Source organism: Lipophrys pholis (assembly GCF_963383615.2).
Source record: "Lipophrys pholis genome assembly, chromosome: 13".
In the NCBI taxonomy this organism is placed as follows: Eukaryota; Metazoa; Chordata; class Actinopteri; order Blenniiformes; family Blenniidae; genus Lipophrys; species Lipophrys pholis.
Window position 1 is genome coordinate 18,438,377 of NC_137632.1, and position 18,483 is coordinate 18,456,859.

The 18,483-nt window shown below is 41.2% G+C and overlaps 1 protein-coding gene across 1 annotated transcript in view; it reads left to right on the forward strand.

Moving 5' to 3' along the window:
- Nucleotides 1-16,067: 16,067 nt before the first annotated feature.
- The window catches only part of stxbp5l (syntaxin binding protein 5L), a gene marked incomplete at its 3' end in the record, with an annotated part of 148,567 nt that continues 146,151 nt past the window's right edge, over nt 16,068-18,483 (forward strand). The window contains exon 1 of the mRNA XM_080478208.1: nt 16,068-17,216. Coding sequence (XP_080334334.1) covers nt 17,049-17,216 — 168 coding nt within the window. The 5' untranslated portion in view covers nt 16,068-17,048. The remainder of the gene's footprint in view (nt 17,217-18,483) is intronic.

Sequence of the window (18,483 nt, forward strand, 5' to 3'; positions counted from 1 at the left end):
CACAGCAGTACCAGTAAATGCGTATGTTTGTTTGTTTTTGATTAGAAAGTATACACTGTTTGAGTTTTGAGAGCGTGTAGTATCGTTTCTGATTTACTGACTTGACATTTTACTTGTGCTGGAGTTTTGCCTCACAGTAAGAATACCCCTGGTACACTTCTCTGCTCAGAGTCCTTTCTGTGTGTTGTGTATAGAGTACCCACTGTCCTAAAATGTGTTTGAGGTCCATTAGTATTGGCATAAATAATAGATTTGGAAGTTCACTTTGGTGACCACATAACATTCTGTTCAACTTGCTAAACTACTGCACTGGTAATGGCTACATCGGGTACAGATTTTCACCTGGACGCTTCACGTTCAGGTGAAATGTCAAGCTCTACAGTGAAACCTAGTGAGGTCTGACACCTCTGGGGCAACCCCACAAGCCCATACATTCCTTTTAAGTTAGAGGATGGACACCTGCAGGGCAGAGTCTCAAAGGTCAGGATGAAACCAGGACCTGGCCTCATTAAAACACCCTCCACCCTTCAGGACAGCTCAATTAAAAACCTAACCTCATGCTGTTCGATTGATCTGTCAAGGCAAGTGTGAGTCGCGGGGAGGGTGGAGGGAGCTCTGTGGGGAATCCACAAAGCTGCAAAATACAGGGGACCTTGAAGATCGGGTAGGCAATGGCATGGTTAGAGGTGGCAATAAGTTAACGTCTCTTCATGAGTTTGACTATAAATGCTGGAATTCTTTAAGAGGAGTGCCTATTCTCCGTTCTCTGGTGATGTCTGTTTTTTTTCTTCTTTTTTTTACATTTTCTATAAATTTAGATGCAAATGTTGCCGATGTAGATGTGTTCTCATTTGCCCCAGAAAAGAAAGAGAATAATTAAACAGAGAAGGAATTAGGGTTGATATCCAGGGAGCAAGCGGCATTTCACTGAGGCAGGATTTGGGAGGGTGTGGTGTGCAGCTGCTGCTGTTTTTTTTTTTTTTCTCCCCTGCAAGTTTATATGAGCATCTGTGTGAAGGGCGGAGACTCACAAAGGCAGGTTGTAATGAGTGATGCTTCATGAGGTTTGCCTGAGAAGATTACATAAGAATTGATTGATTGCAGGTGTCTCTGTCACTCTTCATCCAATAAAGCCCAAAGATTAATGACTTAATGATCGATCCTGTTTGTCTGTCTGTCATTCAGCCTGCGCTGCGCCTCTCTTTGATCATCCACTTTGAGCTCTTGAGAGGGTGATACTATTTAATCCATCCGTGCATAATTTATACATTCGAAAGGTATGAAATCAATTTAACGGATTAAATCAGTGGTGATCCTCTCCGAGCACATCATTTCATATTATTGATGGATAGATAACACTTTATTAAGATATTTACAGCACCGATGAGGAAAAAGCACTGCGGAGCAAAATTCAACATGGCTGACAAGTGGTAGTGGTGTTGAATTGATGCAGCTTTGCTGAAATCCATCCATCCATCCATCCATCCATCCATCCAATCTGTATGGGTTTGCGGTGGCAGTATAGAGAATGAAGAATCCCAGACATCTCTGCCGTCCACAACTTCCTCCAGCCCTTCCGGAGGGACTCCCCGCCTCTCGCAGACCAAACCAGCTTGTCTTGGGATGACCTCTGGCCCTCCTCCCAGTCGAACTTGCCTGGTAAACCTCTAATGCTTGTGTTAAACTCCAGTCTTCAAGGGCTGGGGTCATGCAACTTTAAAGGTTGTCAATGTTTATATTTGTTGTTTTTTTTTCAGTTGGGAAATGCATCCCAGGGTCTGTGAATATGGTGATCACCATAACGTGCATCTCAGTTTCCAACAGCACTGATCCTCCTGAAACGGTGAGTTTTCTGTCTCTCTGTGTATTTTCCCTGTGATGGACTGGCAACCTGTCCATTGTGTAACCTGGCTTCTCCCATACTGAGATTGGCTCCAGGACTCCATGACCCAGAACCAGATAAATTGGTATTTAGAATGGGTGGACTGTGAATATAGGCCAACATTGGCTAATATTAAAATGAGCAGTCAATGTAATTCATATTTTCAGTTATGGATATTAGTAATACTGATTTTTGTTTTTGTTGAAAATTTTGTTCGTGCTTCAGCCCAGTGTGCTTCCTCGTGAACACTGGATTCTGCTTTACGTCTGTGGGAACAATTTCCACTACACTCTCCAGTAGAAGTGCTGCCTATTCTTTGGTTTTCTTCACATTTTGTCTTCGGCTGTCTGTCTTTAGTTTCCTCCTTCATTTACTGGGATGTTACACAGATATTTCTGGTTGGCAATAGGAGGCTCCAGCCCTCAGAATGTGTTGCACTGTAACATCAAGAGGTTTTAGCTTTAAAAAAAAAAAAAAAAAAAACAGAAAAGAAGGCAGACACTGCCTTGTTGTTCTGCTGTTCTTTTCCATTCAAAGTTCCTGTCAATGCATCTATGATAAATATACATCATCATTTAGTGGCTGTTAACCTTTTTGTGGAAGCGATCCACATCCATTTTGAAGAGAAAGACCGTTATTCAAATTATTTATTCATGAGAGTCCCTGCACTCGTCTGTACCAGTCAAGGACAATAATGCATCTCAGGGCTGACGTACAGTATGGGCCTCCTCACCCCTGTTATTACCATCTGTCATTTGTTCTATAGCACAGCTGCATTACCTTCTGATTTATGAATATTTCAGCACTGAAGGATTGTTTTCTTTTCATGGATGCTTTTTAATGATGTCTTGTGGATGTACAGCAATTCAAAATATTAAGGGAACGCCTGGGAATTTGTTGATTTTCCACATTTTGAGTTTTAATACATTCATCAAACATGCAACAACACTCACAACAAGGCACTTTGATAAATGATACAGAAAATTTAAATTTTGTCTACCTCTTGGTACTCCAGTTTCTTCCCACAGTCCAAAAAACATGCATGTGAGGTCAATTGGTGACCCAATTGGTGGGTGTGTGTGGTTGTTTGTCTCTCTGTGTGTTTGCCCTGTGATGGACTGGTGACCTGCCCAGGGTGTATCTTGCCCTCGTCCATGGGATGAGATCTGGAGATCAAAGAATCCTTCACAGATCTTGCTGAAGGATACATGAATAAAACCTCCGTCTAATATGTCACTAAGCTGATGTCAGAAATTAGTGAAAACCCATTGAGACTTGGAGATAGGAAAGATGATCTAATGATTTTGACATACTGTCATTTAAGAAAAATAAGCACACCCTGCTATTTATTACTATTAACCCGAATTGCATGAACTCTTCAGGGATGATTTGTCATCATCCAAGGACTAATTGATTAGGTTTTGGAATGTTAATGGGTCCAATTGATCAGATTTTTGGATATGAACAACAAACCGTCTCCAAATAAATTCCTGAAAACTGGGAAAAAATGTCCGATACAAAGAGAGAAGCACCTCATGGAGGAGATCAAAGGTGATTAAAGAAGATCAGCATCTACTGCTATGGAGACGCTCGCTGCTCAGTGTTTCACACAGTGATGTTGCTACCTGACAGGCTAGTTAGCATCGATATGAGCTAACAACTATCATGAAGCAGTGGCGAAGGTATGCGGTTTCAAAATATACAACAAAGTGTACATGGTCTTTGTCATTACACTATTGAGTTATACTTGGTCAACAATAATAACTCATAACCCCCATTTAAGGGGGGAAAAATACACATTAATGCAAATACCGTGTTTGACCTGGACCAGAAAAACTTCAAAACGTCTATCCTTAATGAATTAAGACTTAATGATTTTCCTGAGGTCATTGGAGCCTGTTGAACAAACAGGAAAGCGATCAGTCAATGAGTGCTTGTGTGACAGATGTATTTCAAGCCTTCCACATTCTTTTTGTCTCACAATGCATCACTGTCCCTGCCCTTCAAGCAAAAAGGACCCCTGAGAGTTGATTTGAGCGGACTATTGACCTTTGATCATGGCTTTCTCTTCAGGGAACGGAAATTGTCACTCATCAATTTGCATGACTAATAAGCTTTATAATTATTTTTAATGTCGGAACTGTATCTTCACTGTACATTACTTCTGTCATCTTAAGTGTCCTAAAAATCCTATATGAAGTATGTCTAATGTAATGGCCATGCCAGAATTCTGTGACTAAAGTAGAACAAAATGCATCAACTAAGCCGTTAAGCTTTCATGCATTTATATCATACATGGTGACATCATCTCCTCTTTCCTCCGTCTCTCCGTTGAAGCCTATAATAATGAAGGAACCATTGTGACCCCGCCAACCTACACGTCTCCATCAGCTGCCCCCACTGATTTTCCTGCTCCAGCCAGTCACCCGATTCAGCTGTCTTTAATTCTCTTATCAGTTCCTCAGTATGCGGTAAATAGAGGGCGGGTTTCAGGGAGTGTTTGCCAGATTTTCTATGGTGCCACAGCCTGTTATCTGTCTGACTCCTGCCTGTCGCCTGTGTTCTCACCATCCTGTCTGCTCTGTTTTATCACCTGCCTCCTCAGACCATGGATCTTTGAGCAAGCTGCTTTTACCTATCTGGATCTCCAGTGTTCTCATATTGCCAGGAGCTGTTTCGGGAATCTGTATTCGCTTCACTGTGAGAATGGCTATGTGTCTCCTAACTATTGGCCTTGAGGGTTACCATGTTCAAACTGGATTTACCCGTCAAGATTGAAAGCTGGATGAGCAATATTTTCCAGTGGCTGAGCGCCTGCCATCTTTTCCAGCTCACAGAACTGGAGCGTTTCATGTTGATTTTGCAGGTCAAGCAGAGGGTGGTCTCAGGTTGAAATTTTTATTAAGCACTTCCATGCTTTTGACTTGAAAGACAGTACATGATCCATTATCTATTTGAACATCTCACTTCATCATATGGCACAATAGAGGTGCCTTTACATCCTTTTCAAACCACACCACATCATCAAACATTTATTGAACTGAGGTTAGAAATGATAAAAAAATGTAAACATTTTATATTACCTAAAAAACAGAGGTTTTTTTTTGGTTTCTTTTTTTTTAAAGGTGCTGAAAGGACGATCAGCAAAAGTCACGCTTTTACACATTGTTATGATTGCCAACATTTTGACACTCAGGGGAGTGTACGGACACAACTCTCAAATGAAGGTGCTCAAACTCCTCTTTGGTTCGCTCTCGTTCTTTGCGCTCAGATGTATCTGTCTATTTGTATTTTCTTCACAATTGAGGCAGTGGAAGGGGGTGGGGTGTTAGTAAGCGATAGGTGAGTCGGACTGTGCATCTGTGGGTGAAGGGAGGGCAGCTGTTTTTAATATCTAAAGCTGTTTGTGCTGTAAATAAAGATTGGTTGAAACACCGGGGCATCCTCAATAGTTAGTGATCTTGGCAGCCATTACACTTGAAGCACCTCCCAAAGGAAATCTTCTGGAACATGTTCAAACAGAACACTGTCATAGTAGGCCTTTTTTTTCCCGCTCAAAGGACAGGAGCAGAAGAGACAGCTCAACAATGAATCAAAGTCATACAGTCAGGATGATGCTGGTGGTTCTTTCGAAGAAGACATATTGTTTTTTTAGGCTAAGAACAGATTTCATAGATTCAAAATATCCATAAAAAATACATTGACACAAGGGTTCACATCCACTCGGATGAGACTCAAGAGCACATGCAGAAATAACAGCACATTTATGTGGTTGTTTTAAAGAACATATATCAAGGGTCTGAATAATTCCATAAATAAAAGAGTTTAGTGGTGAATCTTTTATGAACTAATAAAAATTGTAAAAACGAGGGCTTCACCTGGTCATTATGGGTTACTGAGTCCTCAGGGGTAGGCTAAAATGCTAATTGTGCTCTGTTCAAATCAAATCTGTAATGAAAACCAAAACCAGTGCGCAAAACTGGGAAGGGGTCCGATCCTCTTCAAAAGATTTAAAAAGTACAACACTTCCGACGTCAATGATAGAAAGATATTTGGCTCAAGTGAAACAGGTCAACTGCACAAACATTTGTGATGATAAATTCACAGGCATCTGAGTGTTGTGTGTTTCTTTACTCCCAAATGCAGAAAACGATTGTGCTTTTTATACACATGGTATGTTGCTGAGGAATTTCATTGTCTGATGCCTTTCTGGTTTCACACCTTCTGTTCCACCCACCTCTGAGCCCAGTGGGAAAAGTCCCATGAGCATGCAGGGTTGACGTCACATCCTCATTAAGTCAACAGTTGACCAACAGTGGGACTGGTTTCTATGCCACCGAACAAAAGGCTCATTTCTGTCTCCTGGCAAAATGAAACTTGGAGGCCTCTCAGGAAGCAAGTTATTCATCATTGTGTGACTCAGTCGTCTCTATAGTGTCCCCGCACCGGCCCAAAGGTCTCACTCTTCATTTCACTTGATGGAACAGTGATTCACCATTAAAATAAAAACATGCAGTCTTTCATCAGTGTAGAAACAAAGATATGATTCACGATTTGCATAATATTAAAGGTCATGGGCTAAATATCTTTACATCCAGTAAATTGTTGCTGCTGGGTGAATCAGAAAGCTACTTCAGTTAAGAGACCATTTGTCAGTTGACATCAAAGATCTATCGTACAGTTTATCCTATTTACCTCATTTATGAAGCTCATCTGTCTTTCTACCATTACTGCAGCATCCAGCGTCAGCAATCTCAGGAAGCGGTAGCTACTGATTAGCTCCCTTGTATGAAAACAATAATTATTCCTAAAATTGATGTAGCAGTTGAGTTAACAGCTGCAGATTAAAAACTTTTTCTGTTAGTTTGCGTGTTTTGAGTTTGGCCTTTCTGTCTGGGGGTTAGATGTTCTCTCCGTGCCCGTGCAGATGTTCTCTGGGTGCTCTGGCTCACTCACACACTCCAAAGACATGCTCATTAGGTAAATTAGCGATTTTAAATTAACCGTAAGTGTGACTGTTTGGTCTGTGCTCTGACTCATGTTGTGGCCTGACGTTTCAAGGGTGGATTCTGGTTCTGGCCTGATAGCAGATAGGAGAGTTTTTTTTTTTTTGTGTGTGTTGCAGGCTATTACACAACAAAGCAAGCAACCTAAAGGTAAAAATACCTATGAGTATAGCCTATCTGTGATTTATAACACCAGGAGGGTGTTGATCTTTCTAATGAGTCTGAAACAGCCTTTAAGCCACATCAACAAAGCATCCATCCATCCCAGGTCCCAGAAGAAGGCAGAGTCCAACCTGGACAGGTTGTGAGGTAATCACACACACCTATTCCTTAAAAGACTTGTGATGTAACTCTCTGTCATTACCTGCTTACATAAAACACAGAAATCCAGACGGAACCCTGGACTGGCTGTAAAGGGCTCCTCTCAGTTGGTTTGGCTATTTGGCTGGCTGTGCTGAGGAACTGATTTAACTGGAGACAAAACCTTCTTTAACACTCTGCCATATGGCTGTGCCAGCAGACTCCCGGAGCAAACGCACAAGCACACTGCTGCTGACTCTGACAGCGATTCACCCACCCATTATCATGCAACAGGCAGAAAGCACACAGATAGACACTCTTACAAGAACATTAAGGTGCATTAGGATATCTTTTTTAGAGCTTAAGAGCTCAAATTGGGGCTTTTGGTTCAGGCTGAATAGTCTCTTTGAAGACTAATTGTTAAGTTGTGAAATATTTGTAAGTTAATGGCCTTAAGAGCAAAGGTGATAGTAACGAATCATTCTGGTGATTCAGATCGCTTCCTTTGATTGGGTTTCATCGTCAATGGCTTATATTTTTTTTTTTTTACTTCCTTCTGAGCAAAAGAACTGCATATTAGTCCAATTACACATTAGTAACAGTGTGTGATCTGCAGGGGAATGGCGGGGATCTCACCCTCTCTGATCTAAATGTTTAAGTTACTGCCACAGTAGAGGGTTCTCGGATAATTGAGTTTCCTTCCACAGTACTGAAGACTAATAAAAGTCTATTGGTGACCCGGAATTTTCTTTAGGTACGAATTTGAGTCTCTTTGTTTGTCTTGTGGAACCTAACCCAACACCAGAGTTGAATTTGATGACGCAGTGTCAACGTTTTGGTGGACAGACGGATATTTCAATACAGGTAAGCATTTCATCTTTGTATACCCTGGATGGATATACTTATGATTGTAGGTTAGAATTACATCTAAAAAAAAGAAAATTGCTTTTGGGAGCAAGTGAATGCATCCCCATTGATTTTTAGCAGCACTTTATACAATCACAGTCCTTGAGTTTAATATTTCCAAATCATATTATTTACAACTGAGTCACCAAACCTTGCCTCTGTGGATGGCTCTCTGTCATCAGTGAGAGAGTGGGCGATTCACTCTGTGACGCTGGTGATTCAGTTTGGTGGGTTCATTCTGAGAAGTTGTTAAGTATCCTCACTGATTCTGAACATCTCTGCTCCACACGCTTTTGCTTTCCTTTGCATACACATTGTGTTTTCTGCCTTCTATATCATTAGATTTATAATCTGCTGACAGGTTCAGCAATAATGCCTGAGAGATGACACAGTGATATGTTGGTGTGGAGCCATGGATCAAGGTCACAGCTGGCTGTTGCCTCCTCACTGTGTTACCATACCGGCTCGTGCAGTTCAGGAGCTTCATTTGGTGCAGTTACCAAGGACAGACGTAAAAAATCCATTCCACAATCTGAAATGGGCCATACTGGAGTCAATAAATAGCAGGCTGTGAACAAGAATTTTTACAGTTTAACCAGAGCCACAACCAAGGAAAAAGTGATAAATGTAATTAAACTTTGATGGAGAGGGACATTTTACTGACCTTGATACCAAGATCGACTCATTTTTTCCCTCCCCTAGTTAGTTACACAAGATCATGAAATTGTATTGTATGTACCAGCACATCCACTTTTAATCCACAATTAAAGCAATCATTCAACATTTTTCATACTGAGGGAAAGGGCAAATGAAGAGAGACTTTAAAGGCTGCCATCAATGCATCTCTTTCGTATTTCTACTAATGTAGAAATCAAAAAAAAGAATTCCTTGTTCACGTCCCTATCTTGTTTATCGGCACATTTCAGGACAGCCAAGGTCACTGTGCACGATGCACATGTTATAATATAGTTATGAATCGAGTACAAATCATAGTAACAACATTAAAACGTTCAGCGTTTGCTGCAGACCAACACTGTTAACGTGAATATGCTCTTAAAAATGTATATGATTGACATCACTTGAAACCGAACACAACTTTGAGGGTCGCGATGAATTAACAGGTGGCGTAAATCTTTGAATATGTGAACTCAAGAAGCCTTTGCAATCTAATCAGATAAAAAGTTTTGTTTTCTAAACAAAACATCTCTATCAGCAGGTCCATAATAAACCTCAGTTTGCAATCTCAACTTCAGTTTCTGCAGCTCCTTCAATGTCGGCATCTCTTGTTTGATCTTGTGTAGATTATTTAAAAAAACAACAACACTCCTTTCAGCTCTTTCTGCCCTTTCAATCACTATACAATGTTTTTTGTTTTTTTTTCCACAGCATGGGCACGCATGTCATACAAATACAAGGAATTTCAATTTAGTTATGTAAACTCAGAGTAACTTTTCCTTTTATCCAGCATCAGTATCACTTGTGGCTGCAGACATGTTCAGGGTGCCGTTGACGACCTGGAGTTTATTCAAGGTAGAAGCAGATGTCAAGGAGACTTCTTTTACAGTTTGTGCTCACGAACAAATTAGGACATTGCAGAAGCAACTGGAAGCATACAGTAAGAGATGTTTAAGTAGCGTATGTAGAGGTACTAACACAGTGATTTGGTTGAAATGATACATGCAGCTTTTGATATGCAATTACAATTTCATCTTTGTAAATTGATGTTCAACTGATATACACTGAAAGAAGGCATTGGCATCATGGGAGTTCTAGTTTTACTGAACACACATGGGATGCTGTTGCTTCCCTCATATGAGATGTCACATTTACAATCTGTTTACAGCTTCACTAAAATACCACTTTTTTTCAAGGGTAAGTGGATAACAGAACAAAAACTGAATAATAATCACGATTATTAACACTGAAGGACATCCTGTACCTTCTCCACAGCCAAGAGATTTGCCAAAAGCATCCTTTAAAAATATATCTATACTTTCTTATCATTACCACAATCATTACAAGATTCTACAGCAGGTATACATGCGTCATTCCGGATTCTGATCTGCTCCTTCATTACAAATGGACACAAGGATTAATTATCAGGATGCTCTGACCAGTGTTCATGATTGTGTTTGTCAATACAAGTGTCAGGAGCCAAGCTTAGACACCATGTTTGGCAAGCGGTGGCTGTGATTTATACCAAAAACAACAGAAGAAATCACTTAACCAACGTATTGCAGCTGCCACGCCACAGTTGTATCTTCAATTTGCCAAGTGGTTTGCAAACCGTAACAAAAAAGAAAGCCAGACCACCACCTGCTTTATGCAAGCCTGGGTTCGTCTTGAACGGGTCCAGTGCTGTCCAAAACAGTGCAATTGATTTAGAGAGTGTTTTAAATACCTTTATTAATATCTTAGATTTATTCTTATGCCATTTTTATACTCGATTGTATCCCTTTACTATTTATGTGCTGCTCCAGGACTGATTACAAATAACAAAGTTTTGTTGTTTTTAATAGCAATGGCAATAATGTTTTCTTCTGAAGTCCATCACAGGGGTTACACAGAGATATTTACAATCAACCAAGCATCTACTGGAAATTAACCAAGGAGAACATGTAAACTCAACACAGAATGCCCTCAAGTTTCTCTCACTGTGGGGCAAACAAGCTCACCACTTCACCAGCACATCATATATCCATTATTCCCTTGCTGATAATTTGGGACTTCTGCCTTCAGAGAGATCAGGCGACAGCTCATGTGTTCTGAGGTTGTTACTTCAGTAGTTTTATTTGTAAACAGCTGTGGATGAGCTTCACCACTATCGCACTGTAAAACAACACAGCAGCGATTTAATTGCATTCGACTTAAATTAATTTAAATTTTCTACAGTTTACTACCCAACACAGTGTCATTATTAGATTTCTCACAAGGGTTTTTAAAACGTTTCCACCACAGTGCTCTCAATTATTGTTCAATTAACCAAATAAAGTTAATGCATTGCATGCTTCATGGGAATTAGGACAAGAGAGAGTATTTTACAAGTATTGACACTCGTTTAAGTAGATGTTCAGCACAAGGAAATGCCACAGGGTCCTTGAACTCATCATGATTCTTGCTATTTCTTCCACTAAAGGTTTTCACATGCTTGAGGGTGATGAAAAACTCCACTGCATTAGCTTGTTATAAGAACTATACCATTTGCATCCTGCATCTTTGGTAAGTGAAATATCAAACAGGGTTTTCATCAGCTGTGTAATAAGAAATAAATCTCTTAAGCAAAAAGGAAAAGTGGCCATTACTCATCTTTGTTCTTTGGGCATTAATGCATCTATAACATCAGGCATGCATTTACCAGCTCATTTATATGGAAATGAATAATCCCTGAAGGATGGGCCCCACCTCAGATGCCTTCACTTCATCCACCTTGACTCAATTACCAGTGGTCATGCAGATAGGGATGGATTCCTAATTGGAAACTGATTTAAAAGACTTCTGTATATGTCTTTACTTTGCGCCAAACTCTGAGCCTCTGCACTTTTATCAAATCACCCAGCAGGTATTAATCGAGCTGAAGAAACCCAGCAGACTGGTGGGTGGTGGTGGTGGTGGTGGTGGTGGTGGTGAGGCACTGCGACATGTCCATGGGGTCCCTGTGAATTAATTAGAAAAAAAGTATTAATACAGGAATGAAACTGCAGGTGTTTGTCTTTTCTGTGTACAAGCTAAACTCTGCTCAGTTTAAATGACATCTGGGCTGCAACAATAGCATCGCAACGACTTTCAACGACCTGAGGTTTCTTGAATGACTGGTTTCTTTCTAAACAAAGTATATATGCATAAATCTATACTCCAATCTTATTAAAATCATGAATTGCTATGACACCAAAGTGGCTGACACTACATGAGGTGGTTTGACCTTAACACCACCAAAGCAACATTAAATTGCTGCATACAGGTTATTACATCAATAATTTAAAGCCTCAATCTGTGATCCAAATGTAAACCAAAGGTCAGCACTGCCTACTATCAAAAATTTAATACACAGAGGGGAAAGTGTCAAAGTGATTGACAACTACTTGATTTCAAAGATGAGAACTCCATTGTACTCAATACTAAGCAGCTTATTGATGCATTGTAGGGCAGCTCATTTTCTTTAAATACGATAAAAAGAAAGAAAAAAAAAGACTGGATTACCCCAGACAGCCGGACCTTCAATGAGTTCCAATATAATTACAATGTAAATAGTTTGCCTTTCATTTCTCCCTTTAAAAGAGCAGCTTTTAGTGAGGGGATCTGTCTAATAACCCAAACTGTAAGAACAGTGCTTTTGACTTAAAAACAACTTTAATATGTTCACAATAACGACAGTAATATGCTGATACTCTGCGGAAATGTTTACCATTTTCATCACCAATATTTTGTCTATAATTAGAAATCAAATCTAACTGACACTGAGTGTTGAAAATGTAGTTTTAGGTATTTGATCATACTAAAAAGTATATGTTTAAGAGTATTGCTAAAGTGAATGGCAGGGATCGCTATAATCTGGAGATGGCAACTTCTCTAACTTGTCATGGCAATTTAATTCAATTAGAATCTCAATCTTCATTTTCTAATATCAACCTTGCGGCACTATGTGTATTGATCTAACACTCTCTACTCATTGTATTTGATTTAAATGTTGATGCTGCAGCTGAGTCTGCCTTGTCTAAGTCAACGCCATCTTGACTGTCATGCGATCAAACCACTAACCCCTCCAAAACCATGCAGGTCCAACTGGAGAACACCTCGGCCAGATTCCTCCAACCTTGCTATTTTACGGTGACAACAGAATATTAGATTTACTTCTGTTATTTGACATTCCCTGCAAATACAACCTCCAGTCGAAAACTTGTGTTGGATCTCATCAATGTTCCACAACTTCATGAAAGCTAACCAAAGAGCAATGTTGACAATATTATCTGACCATCCAAGCTGAAAATGTCTATTTTGGTAATGACAGCATACTAACATCAACCATAATGTTGAAGCTAATGTTAGGATCTCTCTCTTTAGTAGTAATTTCTGATTACATTCTGTGCTTTGGGGGTTTATTACATATGTTAAGGCCTTGGATAAAAGCCAGGTTTCAAAAAATGAAAAGCACTCAAAATGACAAAAAGGTCAATCTGAAGCGGCTTCTCACACGGAGGTAATAAAACCACAATTTAAACCGATTTGCGATAAAAAAAACAAAAAACAACATAAAAAATAGATGAGAATCAACAGATAATTAAGCTGTGGGAGAAAAAATAAAAGGCCTGAGCAAACACACACACACACACACACACACACACACACACACACACACACACACACACACACACACACACACACACACACACACACACACACACACACGCACACACAGGCCACAGCCGACAACAATTGAGAATAATCAGCGGAGGTGAGAAGAACTGAAAATGAATCCAGACTTAAACTAAAAACTAAAACCACAACTATATGCAATACAAAGACATCATGACTCTTGATCAAATATAAAACGTCTTGCACCATGGCAGTATTAAATAAATCCAGTCATTTGCTCTTTGCCGCTGATCAGATAGAAGACGTTCTGTCCTAAAGATGACAAAACATCTAAAAACCTATCATTTGCCTATAATTTGAGTGTTAATTTTTTTTTTAATTGAAAACAACAGACAGTAACCATATATACATTTCTTAAATTGATAGAACTGTCCTCAAAGGTAAAAGAGTAGCAACCAAGATCTACAACAAAAATAAGCAGTCGAGAAAAACAGAAAAGGACGGTTTGCTGTTGTTTGTCTATATTTTGCATATGAGTGATTACACACAGGCTATATACATGTGTGCATGTGTGTCCGCAGTAGTAGTTGATATTGACTATACGCCGCAGTTAATTCACTCATAAGCACTAACAATGGCCAATAGTTTTGGTAGACAACATTCAAAGCGGGTGCTTGGCACGTGGGATGGCAGTAGCGTTTAGCATGCAGGCACTCCACCGGCTGTCATCTGGAGTTTTCATGTATGAGAGCCACTTTTGACAGAACACAAAATTGCTACACATAATCAGCACAAAGTGTTTGATGACACACTCTTTGATAAGCAGCTCTAACTCTCCGTCGCATACAATCAGCAAGCAGTTCAGCTTTAATCAGTAGTGTGTGTGTGTGTGTGTGTGTGTGTGTGTGTGTGTGTGTGTGTGTGTGTGTGTGTGTGTGTGTGTGTGTCAGCGGAGTGTGTTTGTGTGCATTTTTAGGCACAATCTGCTCCTTCAAAAGAAATTCATGGAACTTTTAATTGAATCGGCATCTTCAAAATTAAACAACCCTGAGACATGATCGCTGAGATGAGGCTGATTTAGTATGAGGGCATTGCACAATGCAGAGGTCAAGCATGGAATCACTGCTGAAACTTGCCATTTGTTTCCTATCAGAGGAGTTTTATGATTATAATAACAGCCTTTACAATGTCCTCAGCTCATTCTTGATGACAGACACATGTTGTTGCAAGAATTGAAAGAAAAAGACTTTTCTCAGAGGTGACAAATATATTATGATCACTAGTTAGTTTATTTGTTTGTTTTGTGCCTTGAATGATATCCATATTTCATTTTATAAAATTATGAATATTCCTTTTCCTTGTTTTTCATTTGCAGTGTAGGATGAAAATCCTCCTGGCCCTGAATTATTGAGATGTTTAATTACCATGTGCCATCCAAAACAAAGCTCTTTGTTGAGGCAGGTTTGTGATCACCCATCGTCGCTGAAGCAAGCACAATGTCACTTTCTGCTTATGTGCAAGCACGAGGTGTTGCATACAGTGCACAGTCAAGTTGCACGCTGAAGAGACACCAACAATTGGATTCCTTTGTATGTATTCATTGCAAAACATTAAGTAGTAACAAATAGAACAGCAATAAATGGAAAAATGAAATCATTTTATATGAAAAGCTCTGTGAGGTGGAGTCCTAACAGAGGAACAAATAGGTAATATGTTGGTTAGTTTAGGGTATTTGTGTCATTGTCTGGGTGGCTTTATTAAAAAAAACCACTGCATATTACAAACATCCACAACATCAAAAGATGTTTGAAAACAATTATTCATAGTGGAATAAAGACTTAATGAATGCAAGTTTTCAGCGTCAGACGTGTGGATCTTCATCTAAAACAAATCATTGAGTCATAACAATTCTTTAGTTTTGTTGTGCCATGTGCTGAACAAGCACTCTGGAGAGCGGTTTGAACCTGTAGTCTCGCTTTACATTGAAGAAGAGATGGAATGGCCATGTGTGCAGTACTCTGAATCCATAACATCATGCATCGCCAGGGGGCACCGGCTGGTGATGTAAGTGCTTATGCAACCACACCAGTCTTGAACGTTCAAGTTAGGTAAGTGTGGCTGATAATTTATTACCCCTAGAAATACAACTTTTCTTCATTGGGTGAATTCATCTGCTGGTGTTTAAACTATTTAAGCAAATTCAAGTTTAACAACACACACTTGTAAGGACCTCCCTTCTTCACAGAGACCAATAAGGGGACCCCACAGGTACATACCTTAGGGTGGCCATTAAGTCAGAATTACCTGGATCTGCCCCTGCTTTAGAAGAAAGTTAGGCAGATGTGTGGCAGATGAAACCCACAAAAACACAACAGTTATAAACAGCAGTGCTCCTGCTCTTTGGATTATTCCATCTCCCATGTGTGCTTTCACTGCTGGATAATAAATGCCTCTCTACATTTTAAAGTGAATTGTTCCTTTAAAAAATAGTTTGTATCTCTTCCTTCAGAGCTCCAATCGCAGACTGGAGGCGGAGAGAGAGAGAGAGAGAGAGAGAGAGAGAGAGAGAGAGAGAGAGAGAGAGAGAGAGAGAGAGAGAGAGAGAGAGAGAGCGAGAGAGAGGGAGGGGGCGGGGCTGGCTGGTTATGGTTTTTCAGCACCGCGGACAGCTCCCGTCCTCTCCCGTCTCTGGACTGCAGGGAAGCGACGCTCTCACTTGGATGCTATTTCCTTTTTCTTACACCACCAGCCCACCCTCCAACCCCTCCACCCACCGACTCTCATCGATCGGTAGATTAACCCCGGGTTCTCACCGAGATCGCACGGCATGCTCTCCCCACCCTTTCTTCTCCCTCTTGGCCGTTGACTTGTCTCGTTCTGTGGCCTGACTGAGGAGTGAAACCTGGTTGTAACTGCATTGCCTCTGCGTCTTCTGCCTACTCGGCTCCTCTTCCCCTCTTACCGGCAGCCACAGTGTTGTGGAAGTGCTTCTCGGGAGGGTGAGAGGGGGGGCGGCTGTGGGGGAGGCATAGTGGACTGACCTGCTGGAAGTTTGTGTGCATGTGAGTGCGTGTGTGTGCGCGCCCGTGTGAGTGTGTAAGTGTGCATGTGTGTGTGTGTGTGTGTGTGTGCATGTGTATGTATGTGTGTCCGTGTGTGATCTGTTACTTTTGCGGGATGTGTATCTCCAAACGCGGCTTATGTTGAGGAGTGGGCTTTTTCTCCAGGCTGAAGAGTGGATGCCACTTCTAGGATGCAGGAGAAGGAGGAAGGAGGGGGCTGAAGTTAAGTAGTTTTAGCAGCAAAGGTGCGAGCTCTAATATGAGATAAGCGACCTGCAACTGCAACGTTGGCTACACATCGGTCGTGGATCAGACGCATTCATTTCTCGTGGACAACAGCCAGAGAGCAAAATGAGGAACCGCTCTGACTTTTTAAACTGCACCTAAGACACAGAGAGGGGACTCTTTCTCTCGCGTTCTCCTTTTTTTTCTTTTTAAATTCTGCTGCAGGAAGCCACCTTTTCTTTCTTCCTAAACGAGTTGGGATCTTTGCCTTTAAGTGGATACTGGGAAAGCAAATAAAACAGAGTTGACTTTCAACTCTATCCATCACCTTTACACATACAAAACTGACTCTTAGAGATGAAGAAGTTTCGGAAGGTGTTGGACGGTTTGACCACCTCCTCTCCAGGAGGGCCTTTAGGATCTCCATCGTGCGGCAGTGCGGCTGGGACTCCCACCGCGGCGCCCACTCCCAGAGAAATCGACATCCAGGAGACTCTAATATCGGAAAACTTTCAGCTGTGTAAGGTGGGTGGTTGAAGCCTTGCCATAGGCCTGCAACATCTGATTAGGATGTCGGTTTTTTTATGTTTGTATTGAATGCAGGTGCAGCCATTGATGTAAAAGTTGAATGTGTTGTGAGTTGAGCTGCTGCGCTTTATGCACTGGCCTGCTGTTGTCTGTGCTGAAAGTTCAGCACCATGGCCAGCTCCCGGTGCGCAATCCTCCTGAGAGTCAATTCAGTTTTACACGAAACGCCAGCATGGTGAGGATTTAAAGCGTCGCTACACTAAAAACACCTCAATAGTATTTGCACCGTTGTACTATTTAAAAACTGGACCGCAAATCATTGTGTTTATGGCCCATCAACACAAAGCTGCAGCTGGAAGAGCGAGGGAGGGAGCGGGAGGTATGCCTGTGCGCATAGTTTTTTGGGCACAGTCCAGCTCCCTCCCGTATGTACAGCGTGTGGCTTACAGAAGATGCACCCCGTTACCGCTACGCTGTTGCCTATAAGCTGCACACATGTGCCGCAAAACAATGCGAACCGATTAAGGGATCAGCGGCAGCATCCTCTCTGCATCATCAAGCAAGCAGGGACAGTAGAGAACGATGACATAACTGGTGTCCCTCCCTTGCATTACAAAAAAAAAAGTGTACATCAAGCCAGCGGAGGGAGCCTGCAGTAGTGTCCTGACTGATGCGCTTTTCTCTGGGAAAAGAATGAGGGAGGGGTGCTGAATGAGTGCAGGGGGTGGGGGGGCTGTGGAGGTATTTATAGCTGCTTCGGCCACCCATAGCAGCCCATGTTATTTTGAATGCATTTTTGGAGCTGCTGACTGCAGTGATTATTTTAAACCTTTGAAGAAATGAGTCTATATTTTATCTATTTATTTATTTATATATTGTGTGTGAATAATTCATTGAGTAGCACCAAAAAAACGAGACTGTTGTGAAAGAGCTGTGTTATTATTGGGCAGAGTAAAGGCTGGTGGAGGGAGTGGGGGTGTGTGGGTGGGGTGAGAAAGGGGGGGGGGGGGGGGGGGGGTCTGAACAGAGACTGTGGAGGAAGGTTGATTCACAAGCTCGGAGGGATGCTGCAGAGCGGCCGTATAGAGCAGGAGAAATTGCTAGAAAAGCAGAGCATGATAGCCTTGAGTCCCATGCAGAAGGCAGCATCTCTTCTTTAGTGAGTGGGAGCCATGCATGGCTGTATTCACCAAAGTTCATTGTTGATGTGCAAATACCACCTCCATTGTGTGTGTGTATGTTTGTGTGCATGTGCGTAAATGAG